Genomic DNA, 22878 nt, shown 5'->3' with positions numbered 1-22878 from the left:
TATTCTCAGAAACTGGGTATGGAATGGAAAGGTAGAGGGAGGATGTCTCTGAGAATCAGAGTCTCAGAGTATGTTGACTTCCTTTTGCGTGGGGTCTTCTCCATCCTGGCCAGTGGCTGATATCCAGAAACAGGGGCTCATCCCTGTGGGGTTGTATTGCTGTGCTGGTGATACAAGGCAGGTGAGGTGGCAGGAGGGTCCCTAAGCCAGAACTCTACTTCTGAGGAGCCCTGACCTTATACAGAGAAGTGGGCACATTTCTCCCCTTGGAGCAAGCTCCAAAACATCTCTCTCAGCTGGTGCCTCCAATTCCACCATCAGAGATCCCTTCCTTTGGGTCTGAAGGTGCTCAGGTTTTCCAGGGCCAGGCCCCTGTGACAATGCCAGCTTTCCAGGGGCATGGGTAGAGGGTAGGAGGGATATGAGGCAGGGATGGGTAGGTAGGGCTGATACTATGACAAAGGCTGAAGGCAAAGGTGTGCAGGTAGGAGACCAGTGTGGGTGCTGGAGGTGAAGGGCTCAGGCCTTAGGCTAGGGGTGTGGCTCTGTGGGTAGGGACTGCCTCAGCCAACTACCTTGCCAATGACTCCAGGCACAAGGACAAAGCCTGACTTCTCTGAAAGGTCTGTGAAGATCCCACACCCAGAAGGGCCAGGAGTCATACCAAGGCCGGCATCACTGCTCCGTTCTCAGGGAACACGGTTCCTGAGCCTCCTGCAGCAGGAGCCTGAGCTCACCTCCCCACTCCTCAGTGTCTCTACAGCTACTTGCTGCATAGGAATAGGGATCAGGGGGCCAGGAATGTCCCTGTTCTGCTTTCATCCTCAGCTGACTCATTTCCCCTCAGTCTGTCTATGCCTCGGTTACTCCATCTATAGAATGGGTACAGTCCTTTGGCCTGCCCTCCTTTCAGGGCTCAAAGTATTGGAAGGGAAGGGAACAGAGTAAGACAGGAAAAGGACAACAGGCCCCTCCCTTCTGGGAGTGTCCAAACACTGCCCAAAGAGGATCCTGTTCCACGAGGCCTTCCCCTGCCTCTAACTGAAACCAAAACAAAACCCGCCAGGAACAAATTCAAGCCCCAGCAGGACATGGGCAAGCTGCTGGTGGCAGGCCCTGCAGCTCAGACCCACTGATTCATGCCCTCCTCTCTCCACCTGCAGAGATGCCTGCCGCACTGTGTTCCCCTACGAGGACCATGGAACCAGGAGCCCCTCGAGAGCGGTGGATAGGGCCCCAGACGAGACAAAGCCTCAGCTACTACTGATGACAGGGCAGCTGCTGTAGGGCCCTCCCCGGCCCCCTTTCCCCCGGTCCGGCCCTCTTCAGCTCTGCAGGGGGCAGTCAGCTCACCACCCAGACACAAGCCAAACCCCACAGGCCTAGCCTTTCCTCAGACAACCCGCCAGGGCCCAAGAATCCTGGCCCCCGTGGTGACGTCACGGCCAGACTTCCCCACCAGCTCGTGGGCTGCTCTCGCCCCTGCCCGGACCCTGGCTTGGAAGACGGTGCCAACCCGCGAAGCTGCCCTGCGGTGCCCCGGAGCCGGGAGCTGCCTCCCCTGTGGCCTCCCTGGGCCCGGGGACCCTGCACAGGGGCGGGGCCGAGGTACCGGCTTCCCCCGCCCTGGCGTCGCACGCACACGAGTGCACACAGCAGGTTCGCTGCCCCGAGCTGGGGAGACATTCTTCCACCACCAGGCAAAGTGCTGGCCTGCAGCCCAAACCAACAGGGAAACTTCGGCCTCCTCAGCCCTCTCCCCACCAGATGGAAATAACGTACAGCTGCAGAGGTGGGGGAGGAGGCAGGAACAAAACCAGCCAGCGCCTGTCTGTCCGGCCGTCCACCCATCCGTCCACCCGCCTGCCCGTCCCGGGAGCCAGGCCGGGCCATCTGGACACTCACCACTCTCGTTCTTCTCGATGACATCCACCACCTCCCCGGCCTGGAGGCTCAGCTCCGAGTTCTCCTGCTTCTTATAGTTGGACACCACCACGTACTGTTCCAGGATCATGGGCTCGGCGTTGGTGTCGGCACCTGGCGAGGGCAGAAAGCACGCGGTGAGCCAGCGGCCGGCCATGGCCCCGCGGCCGGGGCGCCCCCTGTCCATCGGCCTCGGGGGAGGCTGCTCCGTCGCCAGCGCCGCTGCCGCTGCCGCTCCGAGGGGCTGCCCGCAGCCAGGGCTCGCAGCTCGCCGGGCCCCAAGGACAGGCCATATAGCAGGGCCCCACACCGGCCCGCTGCGCCGCGGGGACCGGGGGACATGGGGAGCCGGGCCGGAGGGAGGGGGCCAGCCGGGACGGGAGGCCGCGGCGGAGGGGAGTCAGTCACAGCCCGGCGCCAGCGAGCGCGAGGAGAGGCCTGGTGCGGACGTGGTCTCCCCAGACCCCTGGGCCGGCAGGGGCGGGACGGGAGGGCCGCCCATGAGAGCGAGGCCGAGCGGAGGAGAGGGGGGAGAGCGGGGGAGGGAGAGAGGGAGAGCGAGGGGGGGCGAAGCGAGGCCGAGGGCTGCTGCCTCTCCCCCAGCCCCGGACCGGGAGCGAGGCAGTGGTCCTCCCCTCGGGCGGGAGGGAGAGAGCAGGAGAGAAGTCTCCACAGCCCGGGCCCAGGCGAGAAGTCAAGAGGGTTTGAGGCCGCCAATCACTGGGGTTTACTCGCAACCCTTAAATAGAAACACATGAGACCCATCGAATGAGGAGCCAGGGGTGGAGGCAGGGGAGGGGGAGGAGGGCTGAGACTGTTTACTTGAAACCCAAGAAGAAAGTCCCAGCGCCAGCAGCCAGCAGCCAGGCGAGCCCAGCCCGCCCCCCGCCAACTTTTCCTCAAGTTCAGCTCACCAAGGCGCTGCCACTGAGCCCAACGGCCTGATGCAAACAGACCGGCCTTAGGCCGGCTTTCCTCCGGCCGGGCTGCTGCCCTCTGACCACACGGAGACTGACTCAGTCTCCCTCTCCCTTACAGTGCTGGGCCTTGTGGTCAGGCTCTGAGAAGTCTCCAGCCACCCTCTGGCAGGCGACAGGTCAAAAGCTGGGACTCTGCAGAAGGAGGGCAGATGGGTTGGAGGCTCCCAGAGGTGGGGACAACACACCTAAGACAGGGCAGGCCCTGCTAGGAGCTGAAAGGAACCACAAACCAGAGACCTATTAATGGTCACCTCTTACAGGAAGCCTTCCCAGAACACCGGCAGCCCAAAGGGAATTCCTAGCACACTTTATGTGTCTATCACCTACACATCTGCCAATGTCCTGGAAGGCTAGGGGATTCACACCACCTGCATGGCTGTAGAAATGGCTGAGGGTCCCTAGGCTCCCTATCCCTTGGTGCTTTAGCATACAGCCACCTTCCTTACACACCCGAGCCCAACTCGGCAAATGTTCTGTGTCAAGCATGTACACTGTACCATTTTATCCTCACCACAACCTTTCTACTTTCCCATTTCACAAAAGACAACTCAGAGGCCCAGAGAGAGCAAGAGGTCTGCCCTAGCTCACACAGCTACTATGGAGAGAACCAAATTCACTCAGTGTTTCAGGTTTCAAGCCCATCTCTTCAGTAAAGAACCGGATCTCTGATTTTAGTTTCCACCCATTCTTTTATCACAATGATCTTGGCTCCACAGAATTGCCTGGGAGGCTTTTAAGGAATACTGATGCCTGGGTCCCACCCCCAGAGGTCCAGGTTTAATTGGCCTGGGTATTTTTTAGACACTCCCTCCTCCCCCGTGGTTCTCACGTGCACCCAGGGGCAGAGAAGCACTGCTTAGACTTTTGGATCTTTCCTTAAGGAAGGCCCCATCCTACCCGGGGCAGGGAGCAACAGAAGGAAAGAAACCCACTGCCCTTGATGGTTTTCTTCCATGGGGCATGGGCCCTGCAGCCCTAGAACAGTCCTCTGGACACCCAGAGGGGACCCTGTCCCTGCTGAGCCCTGCCACATGGATATGCACACGCATAGCCCCAGGCTGCTCCACCAAAGCCAGGATCGGATTTCAGGCAAAAATGCAACCAACAGCTGGGCAGCAGGGCCAGCCCGCTCTGCACTCCGATGGGGCCAGCTTTTGCGCCTGCCCTGCTAGCCAGACGGCAGCAGCAGAGGCAGCAGTACAGGGCACAGTGCTGACAGAGACTACCTCCCACTGTGCCCTGGGCGGAAGGCAGGGCCTCTGTGGCCAAGAGCACCTCTGCAGTGAACCTAGCACAAAAAGGCCCAACCCCTGCCCTGTGAGATGCAGGGGCTCCCTTCCCAGTTTGTGGGAAAGGAAAACTCAGGATACAACCAGAAAAGAGGAGTTTGCAGTGGATTAGAGGGCTTCCAAACCCCAAAAGTCCGGATTATACTAACAATTAACAGCACACCCTCAGGTGCTCGCTCAGGGTCAGCACTGTGCCAAGCACCTGACCGCATCATTTTGTTGACTCCCTGGATCCTCACAGCAACCCTGTGTGGTAGGTTCTAAACACTTTTCCTAAGATCGATCACACAGCTGAGGCTTGAACCCACACCCACCAGATGGGGTCACTCATATTCTGAACTTCTCTGCCACATGCCACCTGCAGAGAGCCACTGATCCCTGGGTACCAGAGGGAGCCTGCCTCACCCTATCTTTACACACTCAGCACACAGTTGGTGTTTAATAAAGACTGGAGCGTTCCAGTTTCTTGTTGACTGCTGCTACGTCTGTGGAGCAGACCACAGGGCCCACGAGGGAGCCGACATTCGCTAAGTGTTTGCAAAATGAATGGATGAAATGAACAAATGGGCAGGCAGATGAACAGAGTGCTTGATTTGAGCCACTACACATAAACCGGGCAGGGCCTCACCTCTGACACTCGGGAAAAGTAGACCACTATGGAAGGGGAAAGGGGGGATGGGGAAACAGGCACAGAAGGCCAAGAAGCAGTGAGTTTGTGGCCAGAAGTTGCTAGAGGACAAGTAGGGGTGCTGGGGAGTGAAGAGACCTCAGTTTATTTTAATCCAAGGAAATCTGAGGCAAGATTCAAAGAGGAGAAAAATCCTGCTCCCACCACCTTGCCTCCCCCCTGCCCCCCCCCCCCCCAGCCTCTTGGAAAACTGGCTTAAGCTTTCTGAAGACTGACATTCTTGGGACACAGGTAGAAAAGTTAAGAGAATGTTCTCCAGGGATTCCAAAGCACAGAAGGCAGCGGTGGCACTGCTTGGAGGAGGCTCCAAAGGCTGTGGGATGGCCAGATGGACACACAGACACTGTGCCCTCCTGGCTGCTCTCCCCTCCCCCAGCACATGCAGGCTCCCAGCTCCCTCTTCTGGCATCTGCCTCTCAGGATGTTGCCTGCCCAGGGCTGCCCGGGCAGGCGTGCGGCGTGCGCTGGGAGCAGGTATCCAGATGAGAAACCACTCGGCAGGCGGGCCGGTGGGTGATGTCATCCCACAGAGGCAGCCCTGGATCCCCTCCCAGCCAAGGCCTGGAAAATTGGGGGCTGGAGGAGTCAGCCCAAAAGAGGAGGAGGGGCAGTGGATGGAGCCTCTAGTCTTTAGATAGGAAGGGTGTGACAGAGGCAGGGAGAAGGGCTGAACCCCTTCTAGGGAGGAGAGCCCTTCCCAGGTTGGGAGGGGACCTTGTACCAGTTTCGTCCAGGGATGGGCCCCTTGTTACTCAGAGCCCCTGGCTGGATGTGCTAGGACTCTGGAGACTTCCCGGAGCCCTTCCCCACACCTGCATTCCTCCAGCTACCACCTGGATGGACCCCTGGCTCCTGCCTGACGCTGGCTGCCAACTTAAACTTCTAAACAAGGCTTTTGCCAAGTCAGTCCCCTGCTCCAATCCCTTCAATGGGTCCCTGTTGCCTACAGAATAAAGGCTAAATTCTTTCTGACAATCTGAGTCCCCTGACCCATAACTCCCCCATTCCAGACAGCATTCAGGATTCAACATATGTGTTCAACACATAGAGTGAATATGTGCCCACCACACTGTTCTATGTGGGTTCTTACTTCCAAGCCTTTGCCTTAGCTGCCCCCCTGCCTGGAATGCCTTCCCTTCTTCCACCAACCCCAACTCTACCAACCATTTCTGACCCTCCAGGAGCTGTCTGATTTTACTCCAGGTATGGTGTTCATTTTGTGGGGGCACTTAGCCCCAATCTACCATGTGCTTTTGACAGGAGTCTTCCTGATGAGAGTATCTGCCCCAGGGCTGGTGCCATAGGACATGGCACTGGCCTCAGCTGCCTGAGATTCATGATGCGAAAGAAAAAAATTCAAGTTGGAGGGTCTGAGGTCCAGTCCCGCTTTGCCCTTACTAGCTCTGTGACCCCAGGGCAGACACTTAACCTCTCTGGAGCTTTCATTTGTCAACAGGTACAACACCAACCAGTACCTACCCTCAATGGGTTGTTCTGTGCCCGGAACTAGGTGATAGGGTTAATGCCCTATGTAAACTGTAGACAGTGTTTATAAAGCAAACAGGAAATGGGAGATTTGGGGAGGAGCAGAAGGGGTTCAGGTTCCCCTGCAGCCTCAGAACCAGCAGGCAGCTCAAGGCAAGGGCCACAGGCGCCAGGAAAAGGGTGGCTGCGGCTGTGTCCCTGAAACACGCCTCTCTCAAACCGCACCTCCTGGCAGGCAGTGGATACTTGCCAGCTGGAGAGCCAGATCAGAGCCCCCTGGGCCCACTCTGGGGAGGATGCCAGGCTAAGCAGCCTGAGGACTCTGATCTACAAGGATCCCCCACGTCAGCCCCTTACCTCTGAGTTTCCTGTCTCATGTACTCTCTGACATTCCAGATGGGGAAACCAAGGCCCAGAATGCTGGCGGGTTGCCCAAGACTCCAGCCCTGAACTCCTAGTCTGGCTGGTTTTCCCCAGCCCACACTGCTTCCCCTCAGCCTCTCACTCCAAACAGCTGGGCTCATCCTGAGAAGCCAAGCCCTGTGGTGGCCCCTGCTCCAGGCTCCCCATGTTCTCAGTGACCCCCCCAAACCCTGGCATCCCACCAAAGGTCCCTCTAGCCCCTCACAACTGGTTCCTCCCAGGCTGGACTTGGCCTGCCGGCTTCTCTATAGGCCCCTGGGCGGCCAGGCTATACGTTTCGTGAATAAAATGTATTGTTGTGGGCCAAGTGGGCTCTGGATCACTGGCTCATGGAGAGGGGAAAAAGGGACAGGAGCCCAGTGATTAGTCAGGCCCAGGTCCTCGTCACAGACACCACCAGAAGGATGACTGCAAGGAGCATGGGACAGGCAAGGGGTCCTCTTGCCTGGTGCTTTTCTCCTCCTGCCCCCTGCCCCAAAGTCCATCTCCCGTTCCCTGCCCACAGCTGTGGTGGGGAGGGACTGAGCCTTGGGCTGACTGCTGGGGCTGGCCCACCCCCTGACCTCTGACCCTCTACCTCATCCCCAACTCCCCAGTCTGAAACTCTGCTCTTGGGTTTGGGCAGAATGGGCGGTGGTGGTGGGTGTCTGTGTCAGGTAGCACTCTCAGAAATGGAGGGCTCCTAGAAGACCCTTCTGGAAATCCTGCATGCCACCATCTGCTGTCTAGGTTTCTCTGCCACTGTCCAGTAAGACCAGAGGCTAAAGGAAAGCCCCTGACCCCTGGCCCAGCTCTGTCTAGACACAAGGCACAGGCCCGAGACCCCAAGGCCCATCTGGGGCCAGGCAGCCCAAAGCCTGGTAAGGCCACTGAGGCAGAGGCAGCTCCACGCTCTGGGGCGTGCTGCAACTGTCAGTCACAGGATTCCCCGTCAGGCTGCAACTCCCCGGTGAGGACCACTGGAAACCAGGCTGGGGAGGGTCTGAGACTTCAGCTCTCTGCCTCAGGTCAACTGCCTGAAGTGAGGCTGACCTTCCTTGGCCGGCCCACCTCGGGACGGCCAGCTGAGCTGACATAAGAGAAGACAGCAGCCTCACCCTCACCTGAGTGCCACCTGGGAGGTGGCAGTGCCTCGGCTCAGAGAGGTTAAGTTCACACGGCCAGGACTTGGCAGAGCCGGGGACAAAGCCACACCCCCGAGTCCAGAGTGTGTTGGTTTACACGCTGGGCTCTGTGGTCATCACCCCCTGAAGGCTCCAAGGTTGGACCTGAGGCCTAAGAGGGGTGAAAGGAGGGCAGGGAGGGCAGCGAACGGAAGGGCGAGAAGAGGGGGCCCCGGGACGGCCGGCGTGCCAACCCAGGGCGGCCGTGCGTCGCGGGGAAGCATGCGGACAGCGGCCGGTGGGCACCGGCTCCCCCACGTGCACGCCCGGGACACACATGCTCACACACATGCACGCGGGGCCGTACCTGTCGCGTCCTTCTTGGGAGACTCAGCCCAGCTGGAGAGCCACACTTCCGAGCCCCCGAGAGCAAGCAGCAGCGGGAGAGGAGAATCAGAGGAGGAGAGAGAACCGTTAGGCAGGCAGGAGGTCCACCAGGCGAGTGGCTACAGGCGCCGCTCCGGGCGGCGGCGGAAGGCGGGGGAGGGGCGGGGAGTGATTTCCTGGCCCCGGGCTGGCTGCTGGGCGTGGGCCCGAGTGATTACGGAGGCTGGGACACAGCCGGCTGGGACGGGGATAATGAGGTGTCTGCCGAAATGCAGGAATCCTCTGGAGCGGAGGATCCTACACAATCCCTGCCTGGAACGGGGCCCACGGGTTATCACTGCCTGGAGAAAGCAGCCTGGACCTTTCCCTCTGGTCATGTGGGTGGGTGGCTGGCCCCACAGGGCCTGGTGGCTCTCAGGATCCTCACCAGGCCAACGGGCTCAGCAGCGTGGACCTGGAACCTCGAACATCAGGGTTAGAGAGCCGGAGGCCGGTCTCCAGTCTTGGGGCACCACACCACTGGGCTCTGATGTCTTGTCCAGCCCAGGCCCCAGCCCTACCCAATGCGGAAGACAAATCCCGGCAGAATGGCAGGAGGCCTCATAACATCCCAACTGCAACCCGGAAGCATAGGGACCTTTAGTGACCATCAGAGATGAGGGCTCTGTCCCAGGCTCAGACAGACATGTCTGATCTGGGCCTCAGTTTCTTCATCTGTGAAATGAGGTTAGAAGTTGTCCTCTGGCCAAGAGAGGAGGAAGTCAAAGAATCTAAAAGAATGTTGTGAGATGTGATATAGTAGTGTTATGAGGCAGAAAGCTCTCAGCTTAATCAGTGTAAACAATTCTAGAATATCAGAGGGTCAACATGTAAAAAGCACTGACAGTCTACCTATAGTATACAGCGACTTATTTACTGCCTATGACAATCCCTTCACGTGGGCATGCATTTTTTGCCCCACTTTACAGGGGAGGAGACTGGCCCAAATTCCCACAAGCAGAGTAGCAGAGCCAGATATGGAACCAGGTCTGGGACCAGCCTGATACTTTCTCTGCTGAATTTCTCATCGCCTCCAAAGGAGCACAGTGTTGGCTGAAGTGGGGACCATAAGAAAGAAATGTTGAGATGCAAGTCTGAGAGGCACCCAGTGGTGGCCAGGAAAGCTGCCTGACCCCATAACAAATAGTAAAGGTAACCATAACAGCTGCAGAAGTTTACGTAGCATTTACTATATACACCAGGCATCATGCTGAGCACTTACATACAGTAACTCATTTGCTTTTCAGAATAAACCTACAATGATGTGGTACTCCCTCCACGTAGGTGAGGAAAATGAACCAGAGAGGTTAAGTAACTTGCCCAAGGTCACACAGCTAGTACAGTGTCCATCTCATGTGAGGCCACAGACTTTAGGCGACCAGTGGATACCACCCATCACTAAAGCACCTAATTCTCCTGTGCTCGGCAAGTCACCTTCCAGTTGTAGCCTGGCTTCCCCATGCAGAACTGGGAAGCCTGGCCCTTCTAGCTCTCACCGTAAACCAGAAGAGAGGGGATTGGGCAGACGGTTTTAGCAAGGCCTCTAGAGTCTGTGGATTCTCCCCTTTGAGGGACTTAACCTCCCTGAACCCGTTCCCTCACTTGTACAAATAGAGATGAGACAATACATTTACTTTCTAGGTAGCTATGAGGATTAATGAAGTAATATGCAGTAAGTGCCCAGCATAGTGCCTGGTATACAGTCAGTGCTCAATGACTATTAGCCACCATGGGCAACACCTCCTGTGAGCTTGGTTCAAACTAACCCTAGGGAACCAGGAAAATCATACTCCTGGAGCAAGGATGAGAACCAGACAGTGTTTGATATGATACTGGATGTGCCAAGAAAACACTGGCACCCGGTCAGGGATGCCTTCTTGTAGACACCCCCAAACACTAGGTCAGTTGGGATCGGGGGTTGAGGGACTCTGGGAGACTGCACCCAGAAACACAAATTCTGTAGCCAGAGCCTCTCATCAGGACTTGCAGCCAGAAGCCTCCTTGGGCAAAAAGAGCTATACTGGCCCACTTTTCATGTCCTGATAGGACTGAGACAAGGTAGACATAGCAAGCCCTCTGAAGGTTGAAGCTGGGACCATAAATCCCTGCTGCTGTACCCCAAATGTGGCCAGATGGGCTGTCACCCGCAAGGCCATTCTAACCACCTTGGCAGGCCCAGTGCCAGGCCCACCCCCCCGTCTTCTGGCCCCCTTCAGCCCTGTGCCGACCCAGCTAAGAGGGTCTACATCTCTAACCATCTCTGCTGGCTTTGTTACTTTGTGCACCTTCTACTTTGGTTTCTTTTGGGTTCTTCACAAGGAAAACTTGTGGGAAATGCTAACCTCTTTCAGTGAGCCAAGAGAAATTATTTGGCTCAGGCCTGGAGAACCCAGGAAGACTTGTTATGCTAGAACAGGGGTTAACAAACTTTTCCTATAAAGGGCCCGAGTCGATGTTTCATTTCAGGCTTTGGGGGCCATGTGGTCTCTGTCAAGACTACTCACCTTTGCTGTTGTGGTACCAAAGCAACCCCTGATAATCTGTAGAATAGTGACTGGGCTGAGTGCCAATAAAACTTTATAAAACTACACGATGGGCTGGGCTTGGCCCATGAGCAGTGGTTTGCCAACACCCATGCTAGAAGATGAGGGCTGTCAGAGAGGGGGAGCTGCTGTCTTCATCATCGGAGGTACCCCCAAATCCTAGGAGAGAAAAGTGAGGGCCCTTGGCCCACCTCGACTAAATGCTCATAAGGTCTATGCTGCCTGGATGATCTTTTCAATAATCATCCTGAAGGGTCTGATGCTCTTCCAGCCCCTGGGGTTTGGGCATTTGGGCAGGCAGTGGGGAGCAGGACAGGAAAAAAATCTCTCAGCCTCTGGAAACTGAGCCCCACTGCTAAGTGTGGAACAACCCAAGCTCATGCCCACCCCCGTCACCCCCCAGAAGCAGGCCTTTCCTTCACTATCCAAAGGAAAATGGGAAGTGGACCAGAAACGAGCCTGTCTTTTTAAAAACATGATTTATTTTCCAGTTCCCTGGATCTGCAGAATTAATCCAGTTCCGCTGCTCCCACCCCAAATCTTTCCCGCTTTGCAGTGCCTTGTCTTCAGCCCACCCGAGCAAGCCCTCTCCCAGGGTGGGAAGGACACCCCCCATCCCACCCCCAGCCTCCTTACAATGAACAGAGGAGAGACCCTGGCTCACAAACCCTGGCCCTCCAGCCAGGAGGCAGACAAGGCTGCTGGCTCTGGGCTGGGAAAGCAGAGACAGAGGGATGGGATGAGGGAGCGAGGGGCAGGCATAGCCAAGTGAGCAGCTGTGACCCACACAAACCAACCGTTTCCTGCTCTCATGCTGTCTCTTCCCCACCTCCCCTGGTGACAGAACCAAGGGTCTTATGGAGCAAGGTCAGAGGCAGTGGAAACTGAGGGGCTCCAGGCTGGGAATCTGCATAACTGGCTTTGCTGAAAGCCAGCTCTGTGACCTTGGACAAGCGGCTTGACTTCTCTGAGCCTCAATGCTCCCATCTGTAAAAATCAAGCATTTGGACCTAACAATAGCCAAGGTCCTTGTGTGATGTACTAGATTCTTCCAGCAGAAACCTGCTAGTCTCCATTGTGCAAATGCTCTACAGCTGAAACGAATCTTTCTAGAGACACTGACCACTTTCCTTTCCAAGGAAAACCACTTAAACACATGCTCAATATATGGAAACTCAGGGGAAAAAAGCAATTAATTCAAGAATCATAGAAGGCAGAGAACTGAGGCAATAATTCTTTTTAAATCTTGGTTCTGGTGTTTACCCTGCCACTCAGCTCCCTGAGCCTAGGGTACTTAGCCCTATCCCTGGGCCTCTGCTCCTTCTGTAAAATGGGGATAAAAATACTTACCTCGTCTTTTTTGCAGGGTTGTTTTGAGAGTGCAATGGCCTGTGAGAGGTTTGGGAAGGGGAGGAATGAGGCCCTTGTGACAGAGAGAGGGAGTGGGTGACAGGGACAAGCTGGGGACTGAAGGAGTGTGTGCTCGGAAGGCAGGAGGCGTGGAGACAAGCTCCCTCCCTTGGCCCTCCCATAGCACTCCCATCCCCGCCACAGCCAGTGCTCCGTCTTGCAAGATCAGCTAGAAGCCAGGTCCTAGAAAACCAGGTGCCTGCAGGTCCTGGCCAAATATGGTGACCCGAGGATACTTCTTAGATGCTGAACCTGCTTCTTGTCAGGTACAGGTGATTATGAGAAATCAAATAACAATTGCATAGGTGCCCCTGACTTGAAGGAACCCCCTCCCCCTCCAGACAACATACACCCAAGTACTACATGAGAACACACCTGGATAGAGCGAAGTTAGGAAAGGGACTGGTTCCTAATATGGATTCTTTTAACCTTGGGCTACTCCACAGCATTGAGAAGTGGGATGGATTTGCCAAAATCTAGTCTCAAACCATGTTTCCAGGAATCCTGCTCTGGTGTAAAGCAAGTCCCACCCATTCAAACTAATAAATCCAGAGTGGGCTCTGAGCCCAGGTGGGAGAGACAGGAGAGCAGCCAGCAGTACAAACTCCTCAGAGAGTGAAAGCCAAGCAAGGGCTCAGGGGACCAGGGCACAGGGTCACTCACCTCATCGGCTTCCACAGACCTTGCCTGGGGACCCCTGGGTGGAGAGATGCAGAGACCCTGCCAGGGGCCCCAAATGGAATGAACACCCCTGTCTTCTCCATGTCCTTCCATTCTTCACTATCTTGGTGCACTCGAGCCCTCAAGACCTCTCCCTCCTTGGGAATTCTATCCTTTTTCCCTCTTCCTTGAACTGGGTTCTACAGATCTGCTGGAGCCTAATCTTTCTTCTCCTTTTATACAACTAAACTTTTCACAGGGCTGGATTTCTTGGGTTTCCTATGGGCTCCATGTTTCTTTTCTTTTTTGATTAAGCCATGGGGAAACTCAGCCACTGCTTTCAAGCCATCAACTCACTAGGGCCTGAAAGCAGCTAGCTCTGTCACTTACCAGGTGTATCAAGAGGTGCTACTTTGCAGGAGTGGAGCACTCCTTTTTGGAGGCACTGTCTGGTCACAGGCAGCAAGGAGCTCAGATCTTTATAGCAACCTTCCAGGGCTAACAGTCCTTTGCAAAGAATAGTTCCTTTACAAAGAAGTAGTAGTTTGGCCTACATGATACATTCATTTTAGGGAGCCTGAAATAGGTCACTGTGCTTCGAGCATCAGAAACAGGGGCATGAGGGTCAAAGTGATATGAACGCCATCAGGAAAAAAGCAGGCGTGAATTAAGATGGCTAAGAAAGAAAACAAGCAATAATTCAAACATGAATTCCAACCCCAAGCCACATGGGTGCAAGTTTGGAAGTGTACGATGGTAAGGCATGAGAGCTCCTACTCACGTGATCAACTCCATGCACTTGATCCAGAATGAGCAGCAGCCTCCAGCTCATCATAAACACTTAGGGCATGAAAACAAAATCATGCCCCTGGACTGGAGCAGTCAATGTGGCAGCTCAGACCCCTGGCCCTGCCTCCTACTCTCACAGCCTCCAAAGCTAGGCTAGCTTCAGGCACATGGGATCCAGGCTATCCTATAGGGCCCCACACTTAGAAGGGCCCTCTGCTCGGTTTAATGCTCTTCTGTCCCTCATTTGAAATCTTTAATCATATATGAACAAGAGGCTCCATAATTATGTAGCCGTTTCTGCCGAGGGTCTGAGGTTTCAGGGCCACAGAACTTTGAACTAAATAAATAGAAGTACTCGAGAATAAATTTAGTAGGGCTGGATTTCTGATAGGTATCATCTGGAAGATAGAAAGCAAATCTTAAATAGGAAGACCAGCCATTGTCTCCAGGTCCTATCCCTACCAACATTTCTGGCTTCTTGGTGGTATCCAAAAAGCTAGAAGGAGCATGTGGGGACTCAGGACCAGAGAGGGCAAGGAATTTGCCTAAGATCACACAGCAAGCAAGTGGCAGGGCTGGGGCTAGAAAAATTATACCAGTTCCCACTTTTTTTTTTTAAGATTTTATTTATTTATTCATGAGACACAGAGAGAGAGAGAGAGAGAGAGAGAGAAGGCACAGACACAGGCAGAGGGAGAAGCAGGCTCCGTGCAGGGAGCCTGACATGGGACTCGATCCCGGGTCTCCAGGATCAGGCCCTGGACCCAAGGCGGCACTAAACCGCTGAGCCACCCGGGCTGCCCAGTTCCCACTTTCTAACACTCATGTAAGGCCCTGTGCTAAACATTTTCTGAACACTAATTTAATCCTCACAACAATCTGTATTTTACAGATGTAAAAAGTGAACCTCTCCCTAAGGCCCAATAGTAAGACTTGAGCTAGACCTGAGCCCAGGCAGGCTAGCCGGCTGGGAACTGGGAATAAAGGGGCCTACAATAGGGGACTTCCTTCTCCAGATTGTCCCCCACCATTGGCCAAAGGAGGCTCATTATTTCTGTCAGGCTTCCCTTTGGACGTGCAGCCATATTCTTACTCATTTTGCTCTCAATAAGAAGGGGTCTGCCTCCTTCCCCAGGAGTTGCCTTTCCTGGAATCCAGAGTCTGCATGGGGGCAGCCCAACCCAGGGAAGGAATGTACTTCTGACCCTCAGGCCACTGAGCTGCACAGTCAGTTTCCCTGCTCAGGTGGGGAATGGGGTGGGGTGGGGGTTGGAGCCATTCCATAACCCCTGAGGGACTAGGTCCGAGGGCGGCAACCTAGGCCATGGCTGGGGCCCCAAAGAGAGAGCCCAGCCCCAATGGGTGTGGGCAGAGGGGTTCCCAGGAGCTCTGCAGCTGCCCAGAGAGGGGCTACCCTGCCAGAGGGTGGGGGGCAGGTCTGCCATCCTCCCTCCACCCTGTTGAAAATACCCCAAGCCTCTTGGTTAATGACAGGTGCTGAGGTTAGCCAGAGGAGCCGTGGGTGGGCAGAGGACAGATGGGTGCCGGGCAGGGAGGCCAGCGGGGTTCTGAGCCCCATTCTCAGCAGCTGCTGCCTGACCCCAAGCAGCCCCGTGGGTTGGGTCTCCCCCTCAGTTCTCAGATTCTCACCTCTCCCCATGCTGGGGCGGTGGTGTGCAGAAAAGAGACAAACTTAACACTGTTCCCAGTTCCAGGATCCCAGCCATCTCCCCACTCCCTGGGGTGGTCTGCCTTGGTGGTCCTCTCCCACTAACTGGGCTATCCCCCCTCCCAATTCCCCCACCCACCAGCTCCCCCAGCCAGAGCCAGTAACTGTTAGGATGAGGCAGCAGAAGAAACAGGGGCCAGGGAAGCGGGATGAGGTGAGCAGCTGCAGGATCCCTAGATCCCCAGCCCCTTGGCCCCCAGCCCCTTGGTCCGTCTGTCTCCCTGGCTCAGTCTCCACAAGAGTCATGAGTGAGTGATAGAGGTCAAGAGCAATGGACCCAGAACCAACATTCCCATCCCGGGGTCACAAAAAGTCCAATGTCTTGTTTTTTCCAGGCTGGACTCTTGCAATCAGATTATCAATGAACCAACTGCCTGTTATTATTACTTTTTATATATTTTCGCTTCCTATTATTTAATGAGCATCTACCATGTGCACAGCAGGGCGCCCCTGGCTATGATGAACTGACCCTCTAGCATATGTCTCCAAGCTTGGGGCATGGGGGCGCAAATATTTACCCAGGCGTTCCTGTCTGTGTCAAGAGTCAGGTGGGCTTGGGAGGGAGGCAGCGTGGCTCCCTCATCCATCTGCCCAGCACCTCAAGTACACCCTCATTTCCCAGGGCTGCCCAGACCCAACTGGAGGGCAGGCAGAGGCCAGACGCAGCAGGCTGCACCTCAGGTGAAAGTCTGTGGGGGGTGATGTAGCAGGGCAGAGTCCTGAAAGCCTCACATCTGTAATGAGACCTTCCTTTGGGGCAGGACTCATAATGACAGCTGGAGAGTGCTATCAACTAGAATGGGACTCAGGTCAGGACAAGGGGGCAGGGGCTAGGGGCAGAGTTCACTCCCAAACTGACATTGAGGACGACCCACTTTCCAAGGTCTACCAACCTCCCTCATCTTGCCCTGGGCAGGATCTCTATATCATTCACTGACTGTGTCAGCTGGTTCCAGAATGTCTGGCTAGTGCTGTAGCCCTAGCAAGTATCTGGCACATAGTAGGTGCTTAATCAAATTTGTTGAGTCTCTCCTATCAGATCTGAAGTTCTTTCAGGCTCTTAACCCTATCAGCATCCTCACAGCACCCCAAACATAGTAGGTGATGCCCAGTAAATCTTCAGTGGCTGATGGAAGGGTGCATACTCATTATACTTAGTCCCATGACTTTGTGGGGAAACTGAGGCCTGGCTTACCCCACTGCCCTGGGGTCCTCTTGGTACCCAGGGCCCAGCATATTCTCTGGTCCAGGTTTTGCCTCTTGAGCCACCTAAAGGCCTTCTCAGGCCAGAATAAGACCCTAAGACTCATTTGTGCTAGGCAGAGAAACTCACAGAAAGCCCCCCCCGCCCCAGGCCCGGCAAAACATCCCTAGTGGGGTCTGGTCGAGCATCTGCTGTAAAGCCCGTCAAAGAGATTTTAAAAAAAATTTATCCATAACCAATATGGTCTATGGCAAGATGGATGTTGCAGGAAATGGGAATCTGAGCAAGAACAACCGGCTTATCTATGTCTGCTGGGAGCAGGGCTCAGCAGGGCTTGGAGTATCCCCCCATGGTGTGTGCCAGCAACGCCTGGGCCTCTCCTCACCCCCATCCCTCTCTTGCTCTGCGTGGGTCTGGACCAATCCCCTGAGCTCTCAGATGCCACGTAAACGGAGCAGTGTGAGTGTGTGTATGCGCGTGCGTGTGTGTGTGTGTGTGTGTGTGCCTGCGCACACATCACTGCTTGGGAAATCCCCACATCTGGTTCACACGTGACCGAGCTATTCCCAGAAGGCACAACTGAGAGGGCCTGGAGGACAGCGGAGGGTCAGGAGTGTGTGAGTTCTCCGGGGAGCACAGAGTTAACCCTTTGGCACCAGAGCTGAGGATCTCTGGCTAATGCTGAGCTTCTCTCCCCAGGAGAAGCCAGGAAGGAGACCAATGGAAGGAGACTGAGACCGGTACCCAGAGTGCTCTGTCCTGGCTCATTACGTAAGTGTGAGAAAATGAGTTCCCCTGGTCTTCACCTATGATATGAAAGGGCTGCTTTTTCTCTGTCCTATCAATCACGGTCACTCATCAACCACTGGGGAGACTCCCTGGCTGGAGAGCCTTTCCCCAGTGGCGATCAGTCTATTAGTCAGATATTTAATGAGCGTGTCTAGGTGCCGAACACCTGGCTAGGATGGGCATGACCCTGGAATTGCATAGAATCCATATCCATGCTCCTTTCACAGGCAAGGACATGTGTCCCCCAAGAGACAGCTGGAAGCCAGAGTCCTCACCACGATAACAAAAGGGTCAGAGGTGGCCCATGAAGCAAGTTCTCTCTAGCACAGACATACGTATTAATTTTATAATTAGAGCTTTTTAAGTTTTAACAACTTTAGCGAACAAGTGGCCATTTGCAACAGCATCTCTGAAATAGTGCCCCCCAGGAGATACGGTGGAGATATGGAGGACGAGCCTCGGCCCAGTTTAGAAGACGTGGCACTGCTAATGCTGAGACTGGCCAGATGTCCTCTGTATGGCCGCTCTCCCTCTTCTCCAGGCTGACTCATTTAAAAACCTCAGTGAGCCTGGGTGGAAAGCCTTGCTCGGCACCCCCAGGCAGGGCTGTGTGCCTCCCACGGGCAGGCTCCCTCTCACTCAGCCCCACCTCCGCCACAGCACTTGGATGTTGTATCATTACTGCTGTTTGCTTTCCTACCTCCTTCACCCAACTGACAGTCTTGAGGACAGGGACCTCATGCTATCCATCTTGGTACCTCACAGCTTCTACTGCAGGGCCAGGCAGAGGCGGTGTGTGCATGTTCACTAGAGAAATCTAGAAGGCAGAGCCAGTAAGGTCAGCTACAGGTCTGGCACGAACCAGCTCATCCCAGCAAGGAAGTCCAGTACCGGCATCCATTCAGAAACCGCTTCCTATAGATTTGGCCTGTAAGGCACTCCCTCTACCTGTCTGCCCCGGGGGAGAGCTGCCACCAGTGTCGATTAAGCTGTGTATTTAGAGCAGAGAGAGCAACCAATGTCATCAATGAAGTTGAAGAAAGAGCCCTAATCATTACAATCCCGTGACCAAATGCAAGCGAGAGGGCTCTTGGCACAACTAGGCTCCAGGGAGGATGATGCATGGCAGGGGGCTGACAGACCAGAGGAACTTGTCCTATCCTGAGAGATCTGCCTCAAGCGGTGTTAAATCTGCAGATTTCCTAGGTTTCCCCAGGGGACCAATGTACAGTCTTACTTTGGCCTCTTGTCACCATCTGTCATCACAGCTTTATAAGGACCTCACCCCTCTGCGAGGTACAGTGATGCACCCAACCCTGACTCCGATCCAACACGAGGGGAAAGCAAGCCCCCCACCCGTGCCGGAGGGGTTTCCTACAACACTGCACCCATTACCCAGAAGCAGTGCCAGGGGGAAGGATCACTTAGAGGTGACTGCTCTTCCTTCTGAGCACCAGGAGGTGATGGGACTTTGACACGGCTCAGTTCCCTTCATATAAGATTCCAGTTCTCACATTAACAAAGACATCTTCATACCAGCTGCCTGGGTCATGCGTGGCAATGGCAAGATCCAGGGGGCAAAGCAGAAAGAGTCGGGGAAAAACTTTTTTTTTCCCCCTGCAAACGTCTAATTTTTACTGAAACTTTGGAAAATTTTTCTCCGCCTTCACATTTCAGTACTGACCAATTATAAAAATGCCATGAGCCAACTAAGTTACACACGCCACATTTCTGTTTCTAAACAAAGTAACTCTAGATCAGAAAAAGGTGCTAAAATAATAAGTAACGCACATTTCCCCCAATCTTTTTTTTTCCACTGGCTTCATCATTACTGGAAATGCTGCCTCTTTTGTCACATGCCTATAAACCAAAAAGCCGAAGTGAGGAACACATTATTTTCTGGCTGAGGGCTGCGGTGGGAAGCATTTCTTTGCTGGACCACAATGTGGGTGTTTCCTACCCCTAAGAAGACAACCTCATGGAAAGAAAAGGCAGACCGAGTCTCATCACTGCCTCCTGATGAGGCCGGAGGGAGGCCAGTGGTGGGGGAGGCCCCTCGGCCATTCTCCAAGCCCTGACTGCTGGGCCAGCCAGTGTTCTCTGTCCTCCGATGGGTCCCCTTTCCCCTGGTGGCCCACCCCCCTCCCCTTACTGGAGAGACAGCGGAGTGTACCTGCAAGGCCAGCCTCAGTCATGGTGCATCATGAGGGCGCCAGTCCTTGGGCAGCCTCACTGCACCACCATCAACCCAAAGGATGACCCACCTCAGATTCATCCCTGGCTTCATCTCAGAATCCCTGGAGAGTCCATCAACACTGCACATTCTGGGCACCACCCCCAGAGATGCTGATTTGGCAAGGTCTGGGCAGGGCCCTGGAGCCTGTCCTTCAGCGAGCAGGCTGAGGACTCTGAAGCACGTCTCCAGCCTTTATACTTGCTGTTCCCTTCAGGGCCATCCTTCTGCTTTCCTGGTAGCGGAAGCTGGGGTACAGGAGCAAGGGGCAAAGCAAAGCTAAGTAAGCAGGGCCAAGGGAATCAAGACTACCTGGGGGTGAGGCACGTGATGCCAGGAGCCCTCTGCGTGCCTGCTTAGCCGTGCCTTGTGTCCAGGCCACCAGAGCAGTGCAGCCACGCTGCCTCTGGCTGGGGGAGTGGTGGCACATGCATACACGTGAGCAGCATGTTCACTTTCTCCATCCCATCACTGCCACGTGGGCTGGCTGTGGAGCTGCCAGGTCAATCAGACTCCTTTCATTTCCAATTAGTTGGCTTTGAACTCCAGGGGTGACATCAGGCTGAGGACCCGGAGCCACAAAACTAAGAATTGTTTAAAAACACCAGCCCGGGTGAGATGTGCCAGAAGGCGATGCCTTCACGGGACGCGTCCACTTTTGGAACAGGCTGTTGGAGGGTGCCAGGAATATCTTGGCCATGTTCACCAAGCAGCCTGGGCCTTTCTCGTCTGAGGATGGGTGGCTCGGGCAGGCAAGAAAGCTTTGGAAATTGCTTTGAAAAGTCTTGCTTGATGGAGTCTCCAAAGCTTCGTTTTGAGACTCCAGTCCCGTCATCCCCTCCCTCCCCCAGCCCTTTCTCCACTCCTAATAGGGGTTGGACAACTCTCCTTATCTCAGATTCTTCACCCTGCTTCCAGCCTCTGAGTCCTTGCTGGTGCCTGGCCCTCCGGCTGGAGGCAGCTGCCCACCCCTCTGCTCAGCCCCGGCCTCCCCCATCTTGCCCAGCCCTGCTCCCTTCTGGTTGACTCCCAAAGCCTGTGGATCACAACCTATCCTGTCTTGCATTCATTAATGAGTCCTTGACAATATCCTGGTCTCTCAGTTGAACCCTGAGCTCCACAGAGCCAGGGACCAGCAATCTCTTGAGAGAAATGAGAGGCGCAAGGCAAGCTGTGCTCTGGAGGGGAGTGAAGGCTGCTGCTGCCTGCTGTGTCTGTCCCCTTCCTTCGGTGGCCAGTGAGCAGGTCAGGCCTGGGGCCCGGACAGGGCCTGGCTCACTCTGCTCTTTGCCCTACGGTGGGGTGGGGGCTTCATCTTGGAGGAGGACAGCCCCAGAGGCCTTATAGACCCACTTTCTTTGCATCACATTGGCCCTCACTCCAGGGTCCAGGGTGGTGTGGCCAGCAGGAGGCTAGTTTTGCCCACTCCCACCTGAGACAGGCAGAGCTCCTCCTTTAGGTGCCGCCTCTATGGGAGGGGGGCAGACACACTTCCTAGTAGCCTGTACTTTTGGACCTTAAAGCAAATCTACTTTACTAAAAACCAAATTCATACAAAGATAAACAAAGAGAATAATTGCCACACCTTGTAAAGAAACCTTTCCCCCATTTAAGAATCCCTGATGACCAGTCAGTTCCTTCTAGACACTTCAGTGATATTCTCTTGGGGTAGCCCCCAACCCTGTCTATGGATCCTCCTCCCAGAGGCCTTCAGAACCCAAGTCCTGGCCACCTGTGGATCCTTTGGGCCTTGGCTCAGGATGGAACAGATGTCAGCGGAAGAGTCTGGATCAGAAGGGCCAGATTCAGCCTTGTGCAATGGCAGTATTCTAGCCAATGAGGTCTATCCGAGGCATGATTATTGCTAACAGAAGGGCCAGATGCAAATCCTGTGTGTACCTGGCTAGGTAACCTGGGCCAAGTTCCTTACCTACCTTGGTCTATAAAATGCAGACAAGACTATCCGTCCGCCCTGGTTGCTATAAGGTTTACCAGCGATTATGAGACAGCACACACCCCACCTTCTCCTATCTGATTGAGAGGGCTCACTTTTTGGAGGGGGGCAAACAGCAAAGCTAGAGGTCCCTCCTGTTTCAGAGCTGGATCCCTATGGCACTGCCTCCTATTCATAATAAAAATGGCCTAATCCTTAGTGAGCATTTACTGTACCAGGCATGGTGCTGGAGTTAACACTTCATAGGCAGTAACTGGTATTCAAGCCTCAAATAACCTGATGAAGTCGTATCAACATTCCCATTTCACAGACGAGGAAACTGAGGCACAGGGAAGTTAAGGACTTGCCTAACACCACACAACTGGCAGGACTGGGATCTGAAACTAAGTACCCTGGCTCCAGATCCGGGTTCTTAACTCAACAGACTACTCAGAAGTGGTTAGGTCTAGCTTCTATCTCCTCCGAGGCCAGGCTTAGGGCTCTGAAAATGAAAATAAATGCTTCAAGTGGGTCATTTAACTCACAGATCAAAGGTAAGACCAACTTCTCTCCTCTTTCCAGGATCTATCAACACTCACACCAGTAACAGTGGTAGCTGCTGTCATTGGGAGCTCGCTATGTGCCAGGACCTCTGCTACTTTGGTCCTTACATTTAATGACACAGACACTATACTTACCCCCATTTTCCATGAGGGTCAGAGGTTAAGCAACCTGCCAGTCACAGAGCAAACACCTGGCAGAGCTGGGGTTCAAGCCTGCCCATCTAACCCCAAAACCTAAGCTCTTATCTTCAAGCACCATGCTTCTGCGCTCACCAGAGTGACACCCACCCCATTAACTCATCCAGTAATGCAAATTTTATGATCAGTGAAATGGAAGCCGGCCTGAACTCACCAATCTTCCAAGGAAAAGGATAAAGTAAACAGGATTTCAGGAGGAACATCAACACTTGCCCAAAAGAACTTGCAACACTCTTGAGTAACCTCATTTGCATTTAAACAGGGGGCAGGTCCTCACAACAGGACTGCTGGAAGGGAAGGCGCATCAGGCCCCCTGCCTGGCAACAATCCAGGACCGAGACAAAACTCCGCAATCCGCGGCCGCCTGCCCCCACCTGGTGGCGAAGCTTGGAACTCCACAGCCAGGCTGTGGAGAAATGCAGCTTCCAGAAGCGAGAAAGTGGCATTGGGTCTTGAAATTTTTAGGTGTGAGGAGAACCTTCTGCTCTGGGGAGCCTGCTCCAGCCTCTT

At 54.6% G+C, this 22878-nt stretch overlaps 1 protein-coding gene and 1 pseudogene across 8 annotated transcripts in view; one reads left to right on the top strand and one right to left on the bottom strand.

Annotated features, from left to right (window-relative positions):
* Positions 1-22878, bottom strand: part of SH3PXD2A (SH3 and PX domains 2A) — a 234684-nt gene that overhangs the window by 54454 nt on the left and 157352 nt on the right. For 6 of the 8 annotated variants that reach the window (XM_072805451.1, XM_072805455.1, XM_072805457.1 and 3 more), the window contains 2 exons: positions 8259-8303; positions 1906-2037 (listed from right to left, as the gene is read on the bottom strand). In XM_072805451.1, the coding sequence (XP_072661552.1) occupies positions 1906-2037; positions 8259-8303 (177 nt within the window). The remainder of the gene's footprint in view (positions 1-1905; positions 2038-8258; positions 8304-22878) is intronic. The other 2 variants (XM_072805452.1, XM_072805458.1) reach the window with 1 other exon arrangement.
* On the top strand, positions 21482-21547 carry LOC140621255 (U4 spliceosomal RNA; annotated as a pseudogene).

The sequence above is a fragment of the Canis lupus genome, chromosome 29 (genome assembly GCF_048164855.1).
Source record: "Canis lupus baileyi chromosome 29, mCanLup2.hap1, whole genome shotgun sequence".
Lineage (NCBI taxonomy): Eukaryota > Metazoa > Chordata > Mammalia > Carnivora > Canidae > Canis > Canis lupus.
Note: the sequence above shows the minus strand (reverse complement) of the source record. Positions and strands in the feature narration are given on the sequence as shown.